General features: G+C 38.8%; 1 protein-coding gene across 1 annotated transcript in view; it reads left to right on the top strand.

Annotated features, from left to right (window-relative positions):
• Nucleotides 1-15278, top strand: part of tsnare1 (T-SNARE Domain Containing 1) — a 188729-nt gene that overhangs the window by 154465 nt on the left and 18986 nt on the right. Inside the window, exon 11 of the mRNA XM_076738024.1 lies at nucleotides 3362-3471. Coding sequence (XP_076594139.1) covers nucleotides 3362-3457 — 96 coding nt within the window. The 3' untranslated portion in view covers nucleotides 3458-3471. The remainder of the gene's footprint in view (nucleotides 1-3361; nucleotides 3472-15278) is intronic.

Below are 15278 nucleotides of genomic sequence, written 5' to 3' on the forward strand. Positions count from 1 at the left end.
CACATCTTTCATTCTGCTGTAATTCTTCAGTGGAAGCTTGAGTGACCTGTAAGTCATGTGCTTAATGTAATGTAATGTAATGTCAAGTCAGTCTTCTTCCATAGCACTTTGTCACACAATTCTCCACTCCAAAACTTTTTTTTTTTTTTTTGTTTGGTTTGTTTTCCTGGTATTTCCACTGTGCGTAAACTGAAAATGCGCATAAAAACTGGTGGACAGAAACATGCTTACTGCTGGGTTTCAGTAGAGAGTTCATGCCACAGTTAGCAATAAAATAAGTACTACTGAGAAAAAAAATAGTGTTTAAGAGGATTTTCCACACTGACAAGAGTAAAATTCCCAGTAAAACTTTCTTTTCAGCATCAACATCATGATTTGAGATAGTGACTATAGCTTTTGGAGGCCCAATTTGTAAAATGTCAGTGTGGATATCAATCTTTAAAAACCCTTACTGATTATTTCCCAGCTTAAATATGAACTATTCCCCTCATATTAGACATTAAAAGTGAGTAGAACAGGTGTCAGGAAGACGCTGTCTTCTCCCTGAGGGCTTGCAGCACCCAGAGGATCTGAAGTACTGGTACTAAGGACACATTCTCTGGCAGATTAAGTCGACTGGTGATAAGAGCATCCCTCCTCTATCCTTCCCTGTGTCTCCTTCTGTGAGTCTCTCCGTCCCGCCTCTCAGCTTGCCCTGCAATCTGGAAAATTCTGGTTTAAAAATACTGCAACATTTCCTTTGTTATACTAAGCCCTTTTTTGTTCCCCCTCTACCTTATTTATTTCCTTGTTCTCCCCACATAACAGCAGTGCCGGGACGAGTGAGCGGGAGAAATAAAAAGAAGGGAAAGAGTATAGGGAAGAGAGAGGGAGGGAAGGAATACAGTATATAGACAGAGGGAGCGACTCGGCACTGTCAGAGCGAGTACAGAGAAGGAGAGGACAGCAGAGAAAGTTTATAAGGCGTAGTTTAGGAGGAAACGCGTGAGAGAAGCTGGGGAATCTGTGGTGGCCAGCTGCAAGAGGGGAGATAGCGGAGAAAGGCTTTTAATTCTCAATCCCCACAGAGCCTTTGAAAATTACCAATCTTCTTATCACAGACGCAGGGCTGCTTATGCAAATTGTTGTGGAGTGGAACGTTTAAACGGAAAATTACTCGACAGCATTTTTTTTTCTCCCTCTTCCCTCTCCCCCTCTCCCTCTCTCCCTCTCTCTTCCACACAGAAAGCCTGTTTTGAGTCTCAGATAAGAAGATGAATTGCTCTCTCCCTGCTTTGAAGCGCGTCAGGATTTAAAGACTCTAGCCTCGGCTCTGGTCTAACGCCGCTGCTCTTGCTGCCTTTGTAGCAGAAAACAGGCTGGAAAAAAATGGGAGAAAAAGCATTTCAAAACAACATAGATTCTGTGCTTCAACACATCGTCACCGCCTGAGGAGACTAGGAAATATAAATATTCCCTAACCCCTACTCTTCACTCTATTTACTTTAATAGTTTTGCTTAACACAGTCAACACTTTTTTTTCCTTTTTTTTTTACAGACAGGGCAAGTAATTGACATGGATGAATGAAGCTCATGTGCTGTGTGGAGGAAATGTTTGAAGTATTTGAAATCTAAATTATGGCACAGGCAACACTACAAGTGAAACAGAAAGCAGTGTTTAAAGCCATTCAGGAGCTGTAAGCACTTGAGATGGAAATGACTGAGTGCACATGGCTATGAAACCGTGCTTCAACATGTTTCTGAGTTGTGTGTTCTGCAATCAGACAGTTTTCAGTGTATGCTTCATTCCTCTGCCATCTCGCTTCCACATTTCACTCAGAAAAATCAACAAAAAAAAAAAATGAGTTCTGAAAAAAACTTACCAAAAAATAAACTAGAAACGAAAAAGGTTTATTTATTTATTCTTTTTTTTAAAAAAAAATAAATAAGAAGAAGAATTAGTCTTTGATGAGACAAATGAAATCAGCATCCAATGCGTATAATTAGAATTTCGACAAATGAACAAATGCAGACACACGTGCAATTTTAGGGGTAAAACTGATAATGACGTACTTCATTGTTCCTGTGGGTAAACTCATTCTGAGCCATATGGCACTAATTATACGAGGTTGTTACGAAATGCTAAAACAATTTAAAAAATGTACATGTATGCCTTGCAAAAACAATTTGCACATACAATGTATGTAAATTGAAAATCTTGTCATGCAAAAGAAAAAAAAAACAAAAAACATGTGCCACGTACAACATGCAAGAAATGCATTGTAATTGCAATGGTCCAAACAGCCTCTATCGGTCTTGAGAAATGCAGTGATGGGAGACCCATGGATTATGTAGTTGACAGTCCTCAGTGCCATTTGCTAAAAGCATTTGTGCATACTTGTGCATATTCTAACATCTGTGGTGTATGTTTGAAACCACCTAACTAAAGATGCTCTTTGGAAAGATGGTAGATTCATTCAGAGTGCTTTTTACCTGCTCAAAGAGGATCAAAAGCTTTATAATGAGGCAATAAACCTGCACAAATCACCAATTTATTTCAGATTTTATTTGTCTTTTTTTTTTTTTTTCCTAAACTTAAGCACTGACACAAGTATGCAACAAGCTAATTAACTGATAGCTCTGCATGGGCTGAACAAAGAGGAGAAAAAATCTATTTTATCTGGGTGATGTGCATTACATTGTGTGTTGCCTCCCTCCTCCACTTCCTCCTCTCAGTCACGTAGGACTGCCATCACACAGTCAAGAATAATGTACAGCAGAGCCATCACAGTGATGCCTGCACAGGGCTTTGATGGAGGGAAGTGTAGGCCACCACTGCCCTTTTTATAGTCAACCCATTCAGTCTTTCCTGCATTTTATCTGTATTTGTCAGCATGACCTTGAATCCCCTCGCTCCTTTACAGCATTGCATTAATCTTATCTGGTTAAAATGTCACTTAGTTTGTTCTTTTGTGTTCACTTTCAAGATGACTGCCTTTTCACGTTGTCAGTGCACTTAAATGTGTGACATATAGTTGCATTGGATTTGTTAAAAGCAGGTTGGGTGTTGTGATTATGTGGCTATTAAACTGGAGCTTAACTGGGCTTACTGGGCTGTTAATGTGCTATGGCAATCGCTTTCATGCATGCAGAAATGGGGGTTTGGAGATGAGCATTTTAGCTCCGTGAACTAATGAATCACTGGTCAAATCACTGCTGTCTAACATTAACTACCAGTAGAGAGTGGAAGCAAACAAATTAGACAATTTAATGACAAACCAATTCTGCAAAGTTTTAAAGCATCATCATCATTTTTGTTTTGACATACGGTGTCAGGCAGTGTCTAATCTCCACCTACCCACTGAATTCTGTCTCCCCACAGAGGCAGCTAAGGAAGAGGAAGTGCTACCTCCTGGTGGCCGGAGCCATTGTCCTCACCATCCTCGTCATCATCATAGCTGCTTCAGCAAGAAAATGAGACTGGCCACTGTGGTAAGATCTGCTATCCACAACACAACACTGTCAGCCCTGTCCTGAACATCTGACATTGTCAGCTCCATATTGTTTTAAGTAATGCTGGTGCTAGAGGAAGAGCTGTCACCACATGTAGTACGAGAGGTTAGTAACATTTTTCAGCGTGGCTTTAAAGACACGCACAGGGATGCAAGAGTTGATAGCTGAACTTAGATATGATTTGGGTGTGATGACTGGTCAAGTTGGACCAAGTCTGTTCCGGTGTGGGTCAGCTGATGTGTACGGTCAGGAGATTAAATCATACATTGTGTGGTGCAGGGCTGCAAGTGTTTTTATTATGAATTAATCTGTTGTTTTGTTTTGTTTTATTGTTTAGTCTACAAAACATGATATTGTTGAATGTCTTTATTTTCCTCCAAAACCAGAAAAATATTTTTCTTTTCTTACAATTTCTAAAAGGTTGCAATGCTTTAGAAAACATAAGACAGAATGTGATCATTTGCTAATCCTTTTTGCCATATACTCCTTTGAAAAGAGTACAAAGACAATTTATTTAATGTTTGATCTCATCAGCTTCATTGATTTTTGTAAATATATGTTTATTCTGAATTTGATGCAGCAACTGAGGCTGTATGATATAAAACAGAGAAATCTTACATTTGCAAGAATCAGAGGACAGTAAGCTTTTTGCTTTAAAATTAACTTAAAAAATTAGTTGATGCTGCCAAACAATTTGCTGTCAATTGACTAAGTAATTGTCACACATTTTTTCAGTTCTCTTGTGTGTGTCTGTTATAGGATTGTAATTGGTCATCTTTATATCCAGTAGATTCCCAGTGTAGGTTACAATTATTTTCAACGTGTTTGATAATTACAAAGGGAATCGGGACAGTTTATCTTCCATTTTTGAGCCAAAAAATACTGAAGACAAAAAACTTGCCAAAGATGGTAATCAGAAGAGAACTTATGCTATCTGTCCTGAGTGTGAGAGTAACTATTGAATGTTCATTTCTGTTTTCATATCTCAGCCCATGAGAATTTGTGTTCTCAAAGAATTTCAGCGGTTGCCTGGCAATGTGACTCTAATGATTGCCCAGTGTGTCGTCTGCTGCATTTACTCAGTTGTTCATTAGCCCATTCTGCCAACACTAAAAACAAATCTGTGCATGCTGTTGGACGGAATCATTATGTGTGTGCTGTCCCGTCTTCGCAGGTTTCTGTAATCTTAAATTCTGCTCCCAACGTAACATCTTGACTGCATAATGCTGCAGTTTCTCAGAATATAGACTAAATTTAATCTTACAGCAACACTCTGCAAAACAAATGACTATCATGCCACGTGTAGTGCACAAATTACTGGCCAAATGTAGTCCATGATGGGAGAAACCAACCCAAAAACCAGGCAGTTAGGTCTTAGCACAGCAGCATCAGTTCACAAGCATTATCAATTCAGGTGTTCGATTGCTTTGGATTGCTTTTCCAATTTTGAGTCTGTTCCGCGTTGATACCTAAAAGGATTCCCTAATCTCTGCCGCTAATGTAACTACTCTCTAATAAAGCTCTTTATATTTTATCTCTCTGTCTTTTCTATATTGCTTTTGCTTTAAGTAGCAGGTTTGTCATCTTTAGCTGTGACCGACCATCACTTTTGCTGGTTCAGATGACAGATATCAGCTGTGCTACTTCAGATCTGCTGTAGATATGTTATAGACAATAAGGCTGTAACTGCTAACAGGAAACTTTTGGAAGTTGTTTTGTTAAAATGTTATCTGCAAGTTGGTGTCTCAGCCAAAGAAACATCACTGTGTAACAGCTCTCCAACCATGAGTGGAGAAAATATCTAGCTAATGGCATCATGTAAATGTACTCACTGAAGTTACCTGCATGTTGAAAGCTAAACCTAATTAGATTTGCTAAGGGATTTGAAAGGATTTGAATCTGAAGTGGATTTGATGCTCAATCCCAAATTCAACTGCTCTCAAACCCCAGTTCAATGGAAATCAGACAATGTAGGTGGAAAGTTAAGTCTAATTTAATTAATGCGTAATTCAACAGACTGGATAGTGGCCATAACTGTCAAGAACATGTTATTATTCCCACTAAGGGCAAATAATTGTGAAAATTGGATGTGCACTGTTGACTGGAAAATATAACATGAATTTGAACATAAAATGAATGAAAAACATCCCATAATTTCACATGCCGTGTAAAAACAACTTGGTAAGAAAACATTTTCTAATCAATACGGCAGAGAACAAAGCCGGAGGAGCAGCGCCAAGGGTCAGCTGATTCAAACTCTGGTACATTCATTTCAACGATAAAACAGTTTTTAGTGAATATATTACAAAGTACAGGATGTGTGCTGCATACACACTGTACAGAGAAGCACACTGACAGTCCTGGATGTATTTTCGGTCTTTTGGCGACTGAGTGCTTTATTTAGAGAACACTTAGTCCACAGTTTCAATCTCATTTTGAAGGCAGTTGCTTGTTTTAAGACTGAGATTCACACTCACTGCCATTGTGTTTGCCAAAGCCTGAAATCATCAAACTGTCCTCAAGAAGCTATAAACACAAATTCTCTGAAAGAGAAATATGATGGCATGTGTTGGTCAGATCCGGCTCAGCATTCTGTAAATGTTCTCCGGCTTGATGAAAATGCTGTAGGACCATGTGGCAGACACTGGCAACGAGTGTCAAGTTCAGCCCTCTGCTCACATGCTCACTGCCACATTTCCCCTTTGTAATAACATAACATATCATCCACATCTTTTTTTTTCTGATAGAATCTTTATGTATGGTAGTGAATGAATGTGTGGTGGTCTTGTGTTGGCCAGCTGCTGTCTGAGCAAGACTGCATAGCATATCCCTCTGCCCTCTGTCATATTGGTATAGGTTTGAAGACATGACTTCCCAGTACCATGTGGATTTAGAGAAAAATATGGAATTAAAAAAAGACATTTAAAAATCTAATTTCACAAAATAGGGAAGTCAACTGGATGCTTCATCTGCTCAAAGGATTGTGAGTCTGCTTTCTATTGCTGGTTCCAGTCTTACTGGTTCCATTTCACTGTCACAGCATTACCTCTGTACTTATGGATAGCAGTGTCCATTTGTGTTAAAGCCGTAGTCAGTGAGCTGAATGGTGACTCTCCTGTATCGCTGTCATTTGGTAAGATTTAAAAAAAATGCCCCTGATTTGTGCCTTCTGCTAAAGTCTAATTCCTTAATATATCTATAGCAGTACACGATGATGTGGTTTATTTATTTCACATCTTATGTCTAGCATAGCATTCCTTGTTTAACCGTCCTTTGTTGAAAACATTGTTTTCAACATATTTAATACAAATTTGAGGAGTTTGTATGGACACTAGAGTTTCTTAATTTCAGTTCTTGTGTGCTTTCATTGTCCCAATAAAAAGACACGAAGGTGTATTCGGGGTCAGGTTTGCTTGAGTGAGTGGTCTTTCAGTCTGTTATGCTTGTTGTCATTTCCTTATCTCTACTTTCACCAGTATATGAAAATTTAGATTATGTTTGTCAGCTGACAAAGTTGTCATGGATGAGTGATACTACACATATTTTCCAATCTATTAATGAAGTTAGTTTGCCGCTTTATATTCCCACATATTATAAGATACTGGTGGTGAAAACTAAATTGGACATGGCTGTCAGACACAGGTCCATCTCCTCTAGTTGGATTTGTCATTGATAATTAGAACCAGCAAAGATGATCAGCTGAGGGATGGCTGACCTCTGGCCTGCAGTTGGTCCTCAGATAAATGATGTGCCCTCTACTGTCCTGCAAGTTTAACAAAGCTGCCATATGACACTAAATGAATGGATTTTAGCTTCATATGACTCACAGCTGCAAAAGCTCCTTTGACAATGACTGTTTTTCACCTTCACTGTTACTTGATGGTCAATACAAGATGTCTCTGCTTGCATAAAGTATTGATCGACACCTATTTTCCTCTGAGGGGAAGAAAATGGAAATCCTGTGGAACAAAGCGCTCTATTCATAAAACAGCAGGCTGAATCGATGCTCCCATGGTGACTGGCCCATGCTGAGGCTCAGCAGCTGGTGGTCGAGGCTCAAGTGGCTAGACACTATCAGTTACCACAGCAAGACAGTCTCAGTGCTAAAAAAGAAACAGGCCATGGAGAAATCCACCATTAGCTACTGTACTCTTTACATATGACACATAAATTATCACAATATCTAAAATGGTCCAGTTTAATAAACTTTCACTTTTAGTTCCTTTCATGCACTTTCTTTAGACATGTATTTTCACGCAGTGCTATTGCAAGCTTTGCAAATGTCCAATTTGGATCTTACTGAGGTCTCGCAATCTATAATTCAATTCCTAATCATTCTGAAAACTTTACCCCAGAGATTTTTTTTAAAACAATGTTAAGAATTATCTTCATTGCTGGAGACATTTTGTCCACCAGTCTGTCCACCACATACTGAAATATCTTGACAAATATTTAATGACATGCCATGAAATGCCAGAGGAGGATGAATCATCTGGGGGACTGGATAACTTGGGTGATGCTTGACTTTTCCTCAAATGTTCACAGCATCCTGATGCATCATTTTGCCCATTCCATCACAGTTCCATCTCAGGAGGAGAGCATTTGTCTTTCTGGAGCTACCTTTGTTATATTGTTTCGAGTGTTTTGCTGACATTTTTCATGTTTCACAGACATAAATATACATTTACAGGTCATTGAGATGGTAACAGATGCTTTGTGGATGTATGAGAACCTTTTTTTTTTTTTTTTGACAACCTTCTCCATCAGTGCTCATTTTAAATGTCACTAGAGCACAGCTGCTGTCATTAACCTGTATTTTTGTTTATTTTGTCTGACGATATCATGGTTGTGAAATAATAATTTTATCTGCAACTCAGCAGCCTTGTAATGTAATGACAACATGAAATTATGAGCTGCAGTCAAATTGCATAGTTGTACCAGTGTCTGATAACAGAAACGGAAAAGCATGTAAATGAGAACAACTATATTTGAAGACACTCTGGACACAGAGCTTGTGAACACACACACACACACACACACACACACACACACACACACACACACACACACACACACACACACACACAAGCTAGAATGGCAGAGGATCATCTTCGGAGGCTGTGGTGGAGCTGGAACACAACGCAGTCGGATTCTGTGTATATTGGCAGCTTGACATATTTTTTGTTCAGATTCAGAAATGTCTTTGGATGAATTGCCCATTAAATTTGGTTCCGACACTCATGCTCCCCTCAGGATGATTTGTAATCCCATTTGCTGATCCCCTGATTTTCATCTAACACCATCATTGTGTCAGAATTTGGATTTGTCCAATATTTTTGATTCATGACCAAGTACTTGAAAAACTAGTGACATTCTCCTCAGTTGTACTTTGTGTGTAGTGCTAATTACTGCATGTTAGCATGCTAACACCCTAAAAAAAGATATTGAGTCATTTTCACTATGAGCGTGTTAGCATGTTGACATTAGCATTTAGCTCAAAGCATTACTGTTCCTAACATCGGGCCTAGCATGACTGTCATCTCTTGGTCTTGTTATTTTGAACCTACTTCTGCGTGATTGTCATTTTATTCATTTTGCCTCTGAAACTGAAGGAAAGCCACATGATAAGACTCTTGGCTCTTTGCCTCTGCTACATATCTGTTTTTCTGTTTTCCAGCTATGATTCTTTCCTTGTTTTTTCACCTGTTATGTGCGCTGACTTTTTACATTTTAGTCTACTACTCTACTAATATGAAAAAAAAAACAACAAAAAAAAACTCTTTATAAAGCTTTAAAATGTTGGTATCTTTGTTGTAAATTTCTTTGAGGCACATGCATAAATTTCCAGCAGAAATCTCCTTCTACTATATTTACTCAGATCTCAGATTAGCTCTTTATGTTTATGGAAAAAGACCAAAGTCTTTGTTTTACCAGATGAGGCAGGATTACTTCTATGTGTGTGTGTGTGTGTGTGTGTGTGTGTGTGTGTGTGTGTGTGTCTTTGTCTTTGTGTGTCTGAAAGAGAGAATAACTATCCTCATTCCCTCTGAAGGGAAAGAATATTATCGCCCCCTGTGTGAGTTTAGCGGAAGAAACTGGATTTACTGCCACAGGAGAGCAGTCATAAGCCTGGCAATGTCAACAAGTTCCTGTTCTCATGATCCAGATGAACACACCTGGCCTCAGCTCCATCAGGCATTGCAGTGTCTTAAACATCTGAATTTTACTGCAATAACTGTCCATCTATTTTATCGTGAATTAAGTGATTTTCACATCAGGAATATGTGTGTAAACAAACTTGCCCTCTTCTATAAAACTTATACTGACAGATAAATATTTTAATGTATTAATTATTTTAGTGCCTTTTCCTGAAAATCATTTTTTTTAAAACAGTACAGTGTAACAGTACAAACAGCCTCTGTCATTGTTCAGTCAGTTTCCTTTAAGGGAGGGTCTCATCATCCGCAGTACCAAGGCTGTGGATGGACAGATGGAGATGAAAAACAGGAGGAATCACATAAGCCATGCAGTAAACACAGACAGATGACTTTTAGCTTCATTTTAAGAAGCGATCAATTGAAAGCTATTTACTGTATTGAGGTAACAATAAGGGCACTTATTCGCTTCCTGTCAGAGAGATGAGAGAATTGACTCTCATGTCTGTTCTTTATATGCAGCTAGAGTAAGGTTAACCTAGTTTAACTGGAAGTAGGGGGACACAACTAGTCTGACTAAAAGTTCAAAATACACCTACCAACACCTCTACTAGTCATTAATTGATATGTTGTAGCTTCTGTGTTTCATTTGAACTCAAAAAGAAATGGAAAATTATTATTATTATCATTACTATTATTATTATTATTATTAGTAGTAGTAGTAGTAGCATAGAGCTTTAAAGGTGTTGAGAGGCATATTTCAGAACTTTGAAGAGAACCAGGCAAGCTCTGTCACTTGTTCGCGTAACTCTCAGCAACTCTCTCTGCCTTCAGTTAAGACGTCCATGAAAGGAATTATTTTATTAGGCAGTTGGATAGTCTGGAGATATTTTGAGTCAAGAGACATGAGCAGGAATGTGCAAATTTCAGTCTGCAATTACGTTTTATTTGCTAAACAGATTGGAAAAAAGAAATAAATAGACCAGTAAATGGGGCCAAATGTTCAAGCACCATGTCAGTCGGTATTTAGTAACACCTCCTCGGGCAGACAGCACAGCCTCCAAACAGTGTAGCCAGATATTTCTAAAAGTATTCTTAGCTTATCTATACATCTGTCTTGACTTAAATACTTGCCATGAAGTTCCATTTCTTAGTGGCAGACTGGACATGGTAAGTTTATAGCATATAGAGTGTACACCAGGGCTTCTCATGGTGCAGACAAGTCTGCATCCAGACCAAATGACAAGTCCATGTGGATCCAGCCCATAACTCAGTGATCATGAGCTGGCAGCCCATAGGCCACAGCTGTCTCACAGAATATTAATGAATTCAGACCACATGAGCATTGGATGTTACTCTCTAGTTCGAGGTCCAGTCCGTCCTGAGAGTGATCATTGCTTAGCTTGCCAACCAATGGGCAACGAGCCAAAAAGTCTGTAATTCATACTTCAACCATTCTACAGAAACAAAGTATTGTCCAACTCCATCACCTGTGGAGACATCATATTTTGAAAGGTTTTCTTTGTTTGTTTTTTTCTTGCTTCCTGGGATCCTGAAGAGGAATTTTGAATTTTATATTCAAATTAATGGACGATTTTGGAAATTTGATCATCTTATAAATGCTATGCAACGTAAACAAATATTTCTATATCTAGCAGTTACGGAGCAACATTATCATTCATTTCAAGTCGCACCTGATGAATGCAAGTACAATATTCACTCTCTTTAACTCTGTTCTAGCTCTTAAGATGCTAAATGCTTTGCCAGTTTCTGGCTGTTTCTGGCTGCTGTTTGCTGCTAAGCAGGTAGCGTACACTGGGTTTTTTGAATATTTTCAGCTCCCTGTTGGGGCTGGAAATGGGACTGATGAGAGTAACAAGAGTGATTTTGTGGTTTGTGATTTGAGGTTTATGACCCTTTTAAGATTACGCTGTCATTTGATCCATTGTTAATATATAAATATTTATGAGTGCAACCTTGAATTTTTGCACATTATTTTTATTATGCATGTTTAATTTTGCGTAGCTATTAGTTAAAAAAAAAAGTTTGTTCAGACTACTGAAGATGTGATTTGTGTCATTCAAACACAAGAGTCTCATAAATCTACATTTTTTTTAAATGCAGTTAGCACAAATCAAGTCTTCCACAGCCCAGAATATGCTTGACTATTTGTACATTTTTGTGGAATTATGATGTCTTTGCTCTGCCGAGCAGGTCCTCATGTAGACAACCTTTTGGTGGTTGTTAGACAAAATGACTGACCTGATGTTCTCTCTGCTGCTCTTTACGGAGATGATGGATGATCACAACATCTATAACCCAGGCACAGAATCTGCTTCTGACCTCTTCATAGCTCAGCACACACTCTTATCCTCTCAACCATTTTTCTCTTGGCTGTCTGTCAGTGTCCATATCAGTATCAAATTATTGATATGGTAGTATAAAACCAAAATAAGTTTTACCAGTGGGCTTCAAAAGCTGCAGATAAAAACAGAGTTAAAGAAAATCAAAGAGAATGAAAAGAACGAGCAAATATACAACCTGTGAGGCTGCACAAGACCGAGAAAGGATCACTCACAAACTAAACCCTGGAGAAAAGGAGTCATGTTAAAAGTTTGTTTCAAATATTTATCAGAACAAACTTAAATGAAGTGGAAATTTAATGGAAGAAGCCAAACATGACACTACACTACACAACCTCTGTAGTGTGTGTCCTTCAATTTCAAAATACTGTAAACAGCAGGATTTTAATTCATGAAAGTGCTCGCAATGGATATAAAATGCCAAAAACAGTTATGGGCAATGTATCAATAAACAAGCACATGACAATGTAGATGAACACAAAGAAGAATCTAGATCAAGATCTTTCATGTTTTTGTAAAACATGTGACGAAGTTCAAGAAAATGGATTTTCAAATGCAATGTTTCAAAGTGACAGAGACAAGGTCAACTTCTTTTAGCTGGAAAACGCAGTATTAAACTCAAACTAAAAGAAACTCAAAGAACTTGACTGAAGAAAGGCTTGTGAAAATCTAATCCATCAACAGTCACAGAAGAAAATAAAGCAGGAACAGGGTCCAAACATATGAAGCACCGAGAGACAAAACAAGTTAGTAGACACAGAATAGTGCAGCATGCTGGAGAGACATTACAAGTCTTCTTCACCTGGCTCATCTGGTTTAATTCATCCACAGCTACCAGGGACACACTTCGATGTAAAGTTCAAAAAGTAGGTGGTTATCTTTCCTTCGCTGAACTCCTGTGTCTATGTATATATGTATGGCTGTGGCTGCTAAAAACATGAAAAATGCAACAGGCACTTCCTAAAGCCAGTGTTCAGTTTGTCCGTTCTGGGGCACTGCAGAAACATGGTGGTGCAAAATGGCAGACTACGTGGAAGAGGACCCACATCCTCGATATAAAGAGCTTATAAGGTAATGCAACACAATGATTCTTATTTTCAGGAGATTACACACTAACATACTTACATACTTGTGAATATCATATTTAATTTCTTCCACCATCTGCCAATACATCCCCTTAAATCTTCAGACAGGAGCTTGAGGGAAGTTGATCATGAGTCAAAATGTCGATCTGCTTGTCGTTCAGTCGATGTCTCCTCTGCACTCTTTGATTGACTGTAGATTCCAAGTGGCACAATGTTGCCGTATCTGATTGGCTGAGTCTGTACCACACACAGAATCCTACCAAGAGTGCCGTAACTGGAGACATGGCTTCACCGTCACCTCAAAGCAGTTATAATGGATATTTTTATGCTAACTATGTATCAAATGGCAATATGAAAACAATGTGACAGTGTCTCTTGTAGTGATGAATAATAATCAGCTGAATCTGCTGCTCCCCTTGGCTTCCTAAAGCTAAGTGTGTTTCAGTTCATTGTTTAACTGTCCAGATGTAACTGTACTGTTTTGGTTCACTCTCACTGCTCTCATAGTGTCTTTCACAGCAGTAGCAGGCAGCTGTTTTCAGAGAATACGCTCTAAAAACCCACTGTATACGACCCAGTTAGAGACTGGCTGGTGAACTTAGTGGAGCATTTAGCAGCTAAAAGGACAGACATTTTTGGAGCTACAAGAGTGAATATTGGGCTAACATTCACCAAGTACACGCAAACACATAATTCTTTGCTAAGAAATTCACCATATCAACTTAAAAAGTGATGACATATCAATGTTGTGTTCACAACTTCTTTCTGCTGTGGACAAAAAAATCCATTATTGCAGGTGTCAGGTGTGGTCAGACTGAGATGGATTTGCTTCCTTTTGTGAACTGACCCACATCTTTCTTGCACAGAGTTCAGTTAGTCTACAGTTTGACAGGCGAAATTGTGAGGCTCTCCAATATCAACAATTAACCATTAAATTTACTTGGTCTAAACCGGGGATGGGGAACCTCTGATCTCAGGGCCGTATACCAGAACCACTTGATCCAGCCTGTGAGGCAATTCATAAATACTAAAAAGCTGAATTACTTTTTTCAGCAACAGAGAAAATGACATAAAACAGTAAAATAACACGTTCTTCTGAGTGGTCTCTGAATGCAACACACACAGCACTGACGTCGCATCAACGCATCATGCCGACTGTCAACAAAACCTAAGTAGATGCAGTGTGTAGCACTAGATAAATTGACAAATGTTTATTTATTTATTTTGTTAAAGTAAAAGGTTAGCCATCCTAATTTAGTTTGTGTGGATTCACTTGCAGTGATGAAAAAGACCAACTTCTACATGCATTATAGCTTGAAACATGGAAACATCTTGAAGTTTGGCTGTCTAGCAAGCAGCTTTCACAAAGACCGCATTCTGACAGAGACAGTGTTAACTTCTGTTGTGAGCAAGCTAATAAGATGAAAATTCATTCAGAAAGAGAATTTGTGAAGGAGTGCGTTGTTGCTGCTGCAGACCTGCTAACACCAGACAAAGTGTTTGTGTGGAATAATTCATGGAGGGGAAGGAAAACCTGACGTGGAAACTCAGTCAAAGAAAGTGTCTGTGTGATTTGGCCTTCATGGTGGACATTACCAAGTACTTCTCAGAGCTGACCCTCAAGCTCCAGCCAGCTTCTTCTCTGCTTTCAAATATGAAATCATTTGAAGCGAAATTAAAGCTGTGACAACGAGTACAACCAGAAAGAGGAAATACTGTGTCTTTTGATACTCTGCAAGAACAAAAGCCTGCTATGACATCTGAATATGCTGGTGAGCGTGAAACCTCCTTCCAGCACTTGGTGGGAGGTTTCAGGACATGAAAACTAAACAAAACAAATTTAACATAGTTGCTACTCTGTTCAATCTGGTATCGGCCTATTTGTCTGACAACACACAACACAAAACATTTTTCCTGCAAAGCAACAAGGAACTACTATGAGCAGTTCTTTTCAAAACTCACTCTTGCAAAGATTTGGTTCTGCTCAAGACTGACTGGTCCAAACCAGGAAAAGGAGCTGCCAGAGGCACCGCCAAGGGCAGGCCAGGGGGTCCGAGGACAATCTGATACAAATGCTGGTCCCCCAAGTGAGCACCCCCTCATTCATCTGAGACTTGAATGATCAAACTGCAAAACTAGCATGCTAACAGGTTAAACTGAGATGGTAACATTCATTTCAGAGC

Source organism: Chaetodon auriga, chromosome 8 (genome assembly GCF_051107435.1).
Source record: "Chaetodon auriga isolate fChaAug3 chromosome 8, fChaAug3.hap1, whole genome shotgun sequence".
Lineage (NCBI taxonomy): Eukaryota > Metazoa > Chordata > Actinopteri > Chaetodontiformes > Chaetodontidae > Chaetodon > Chaetodon auriga.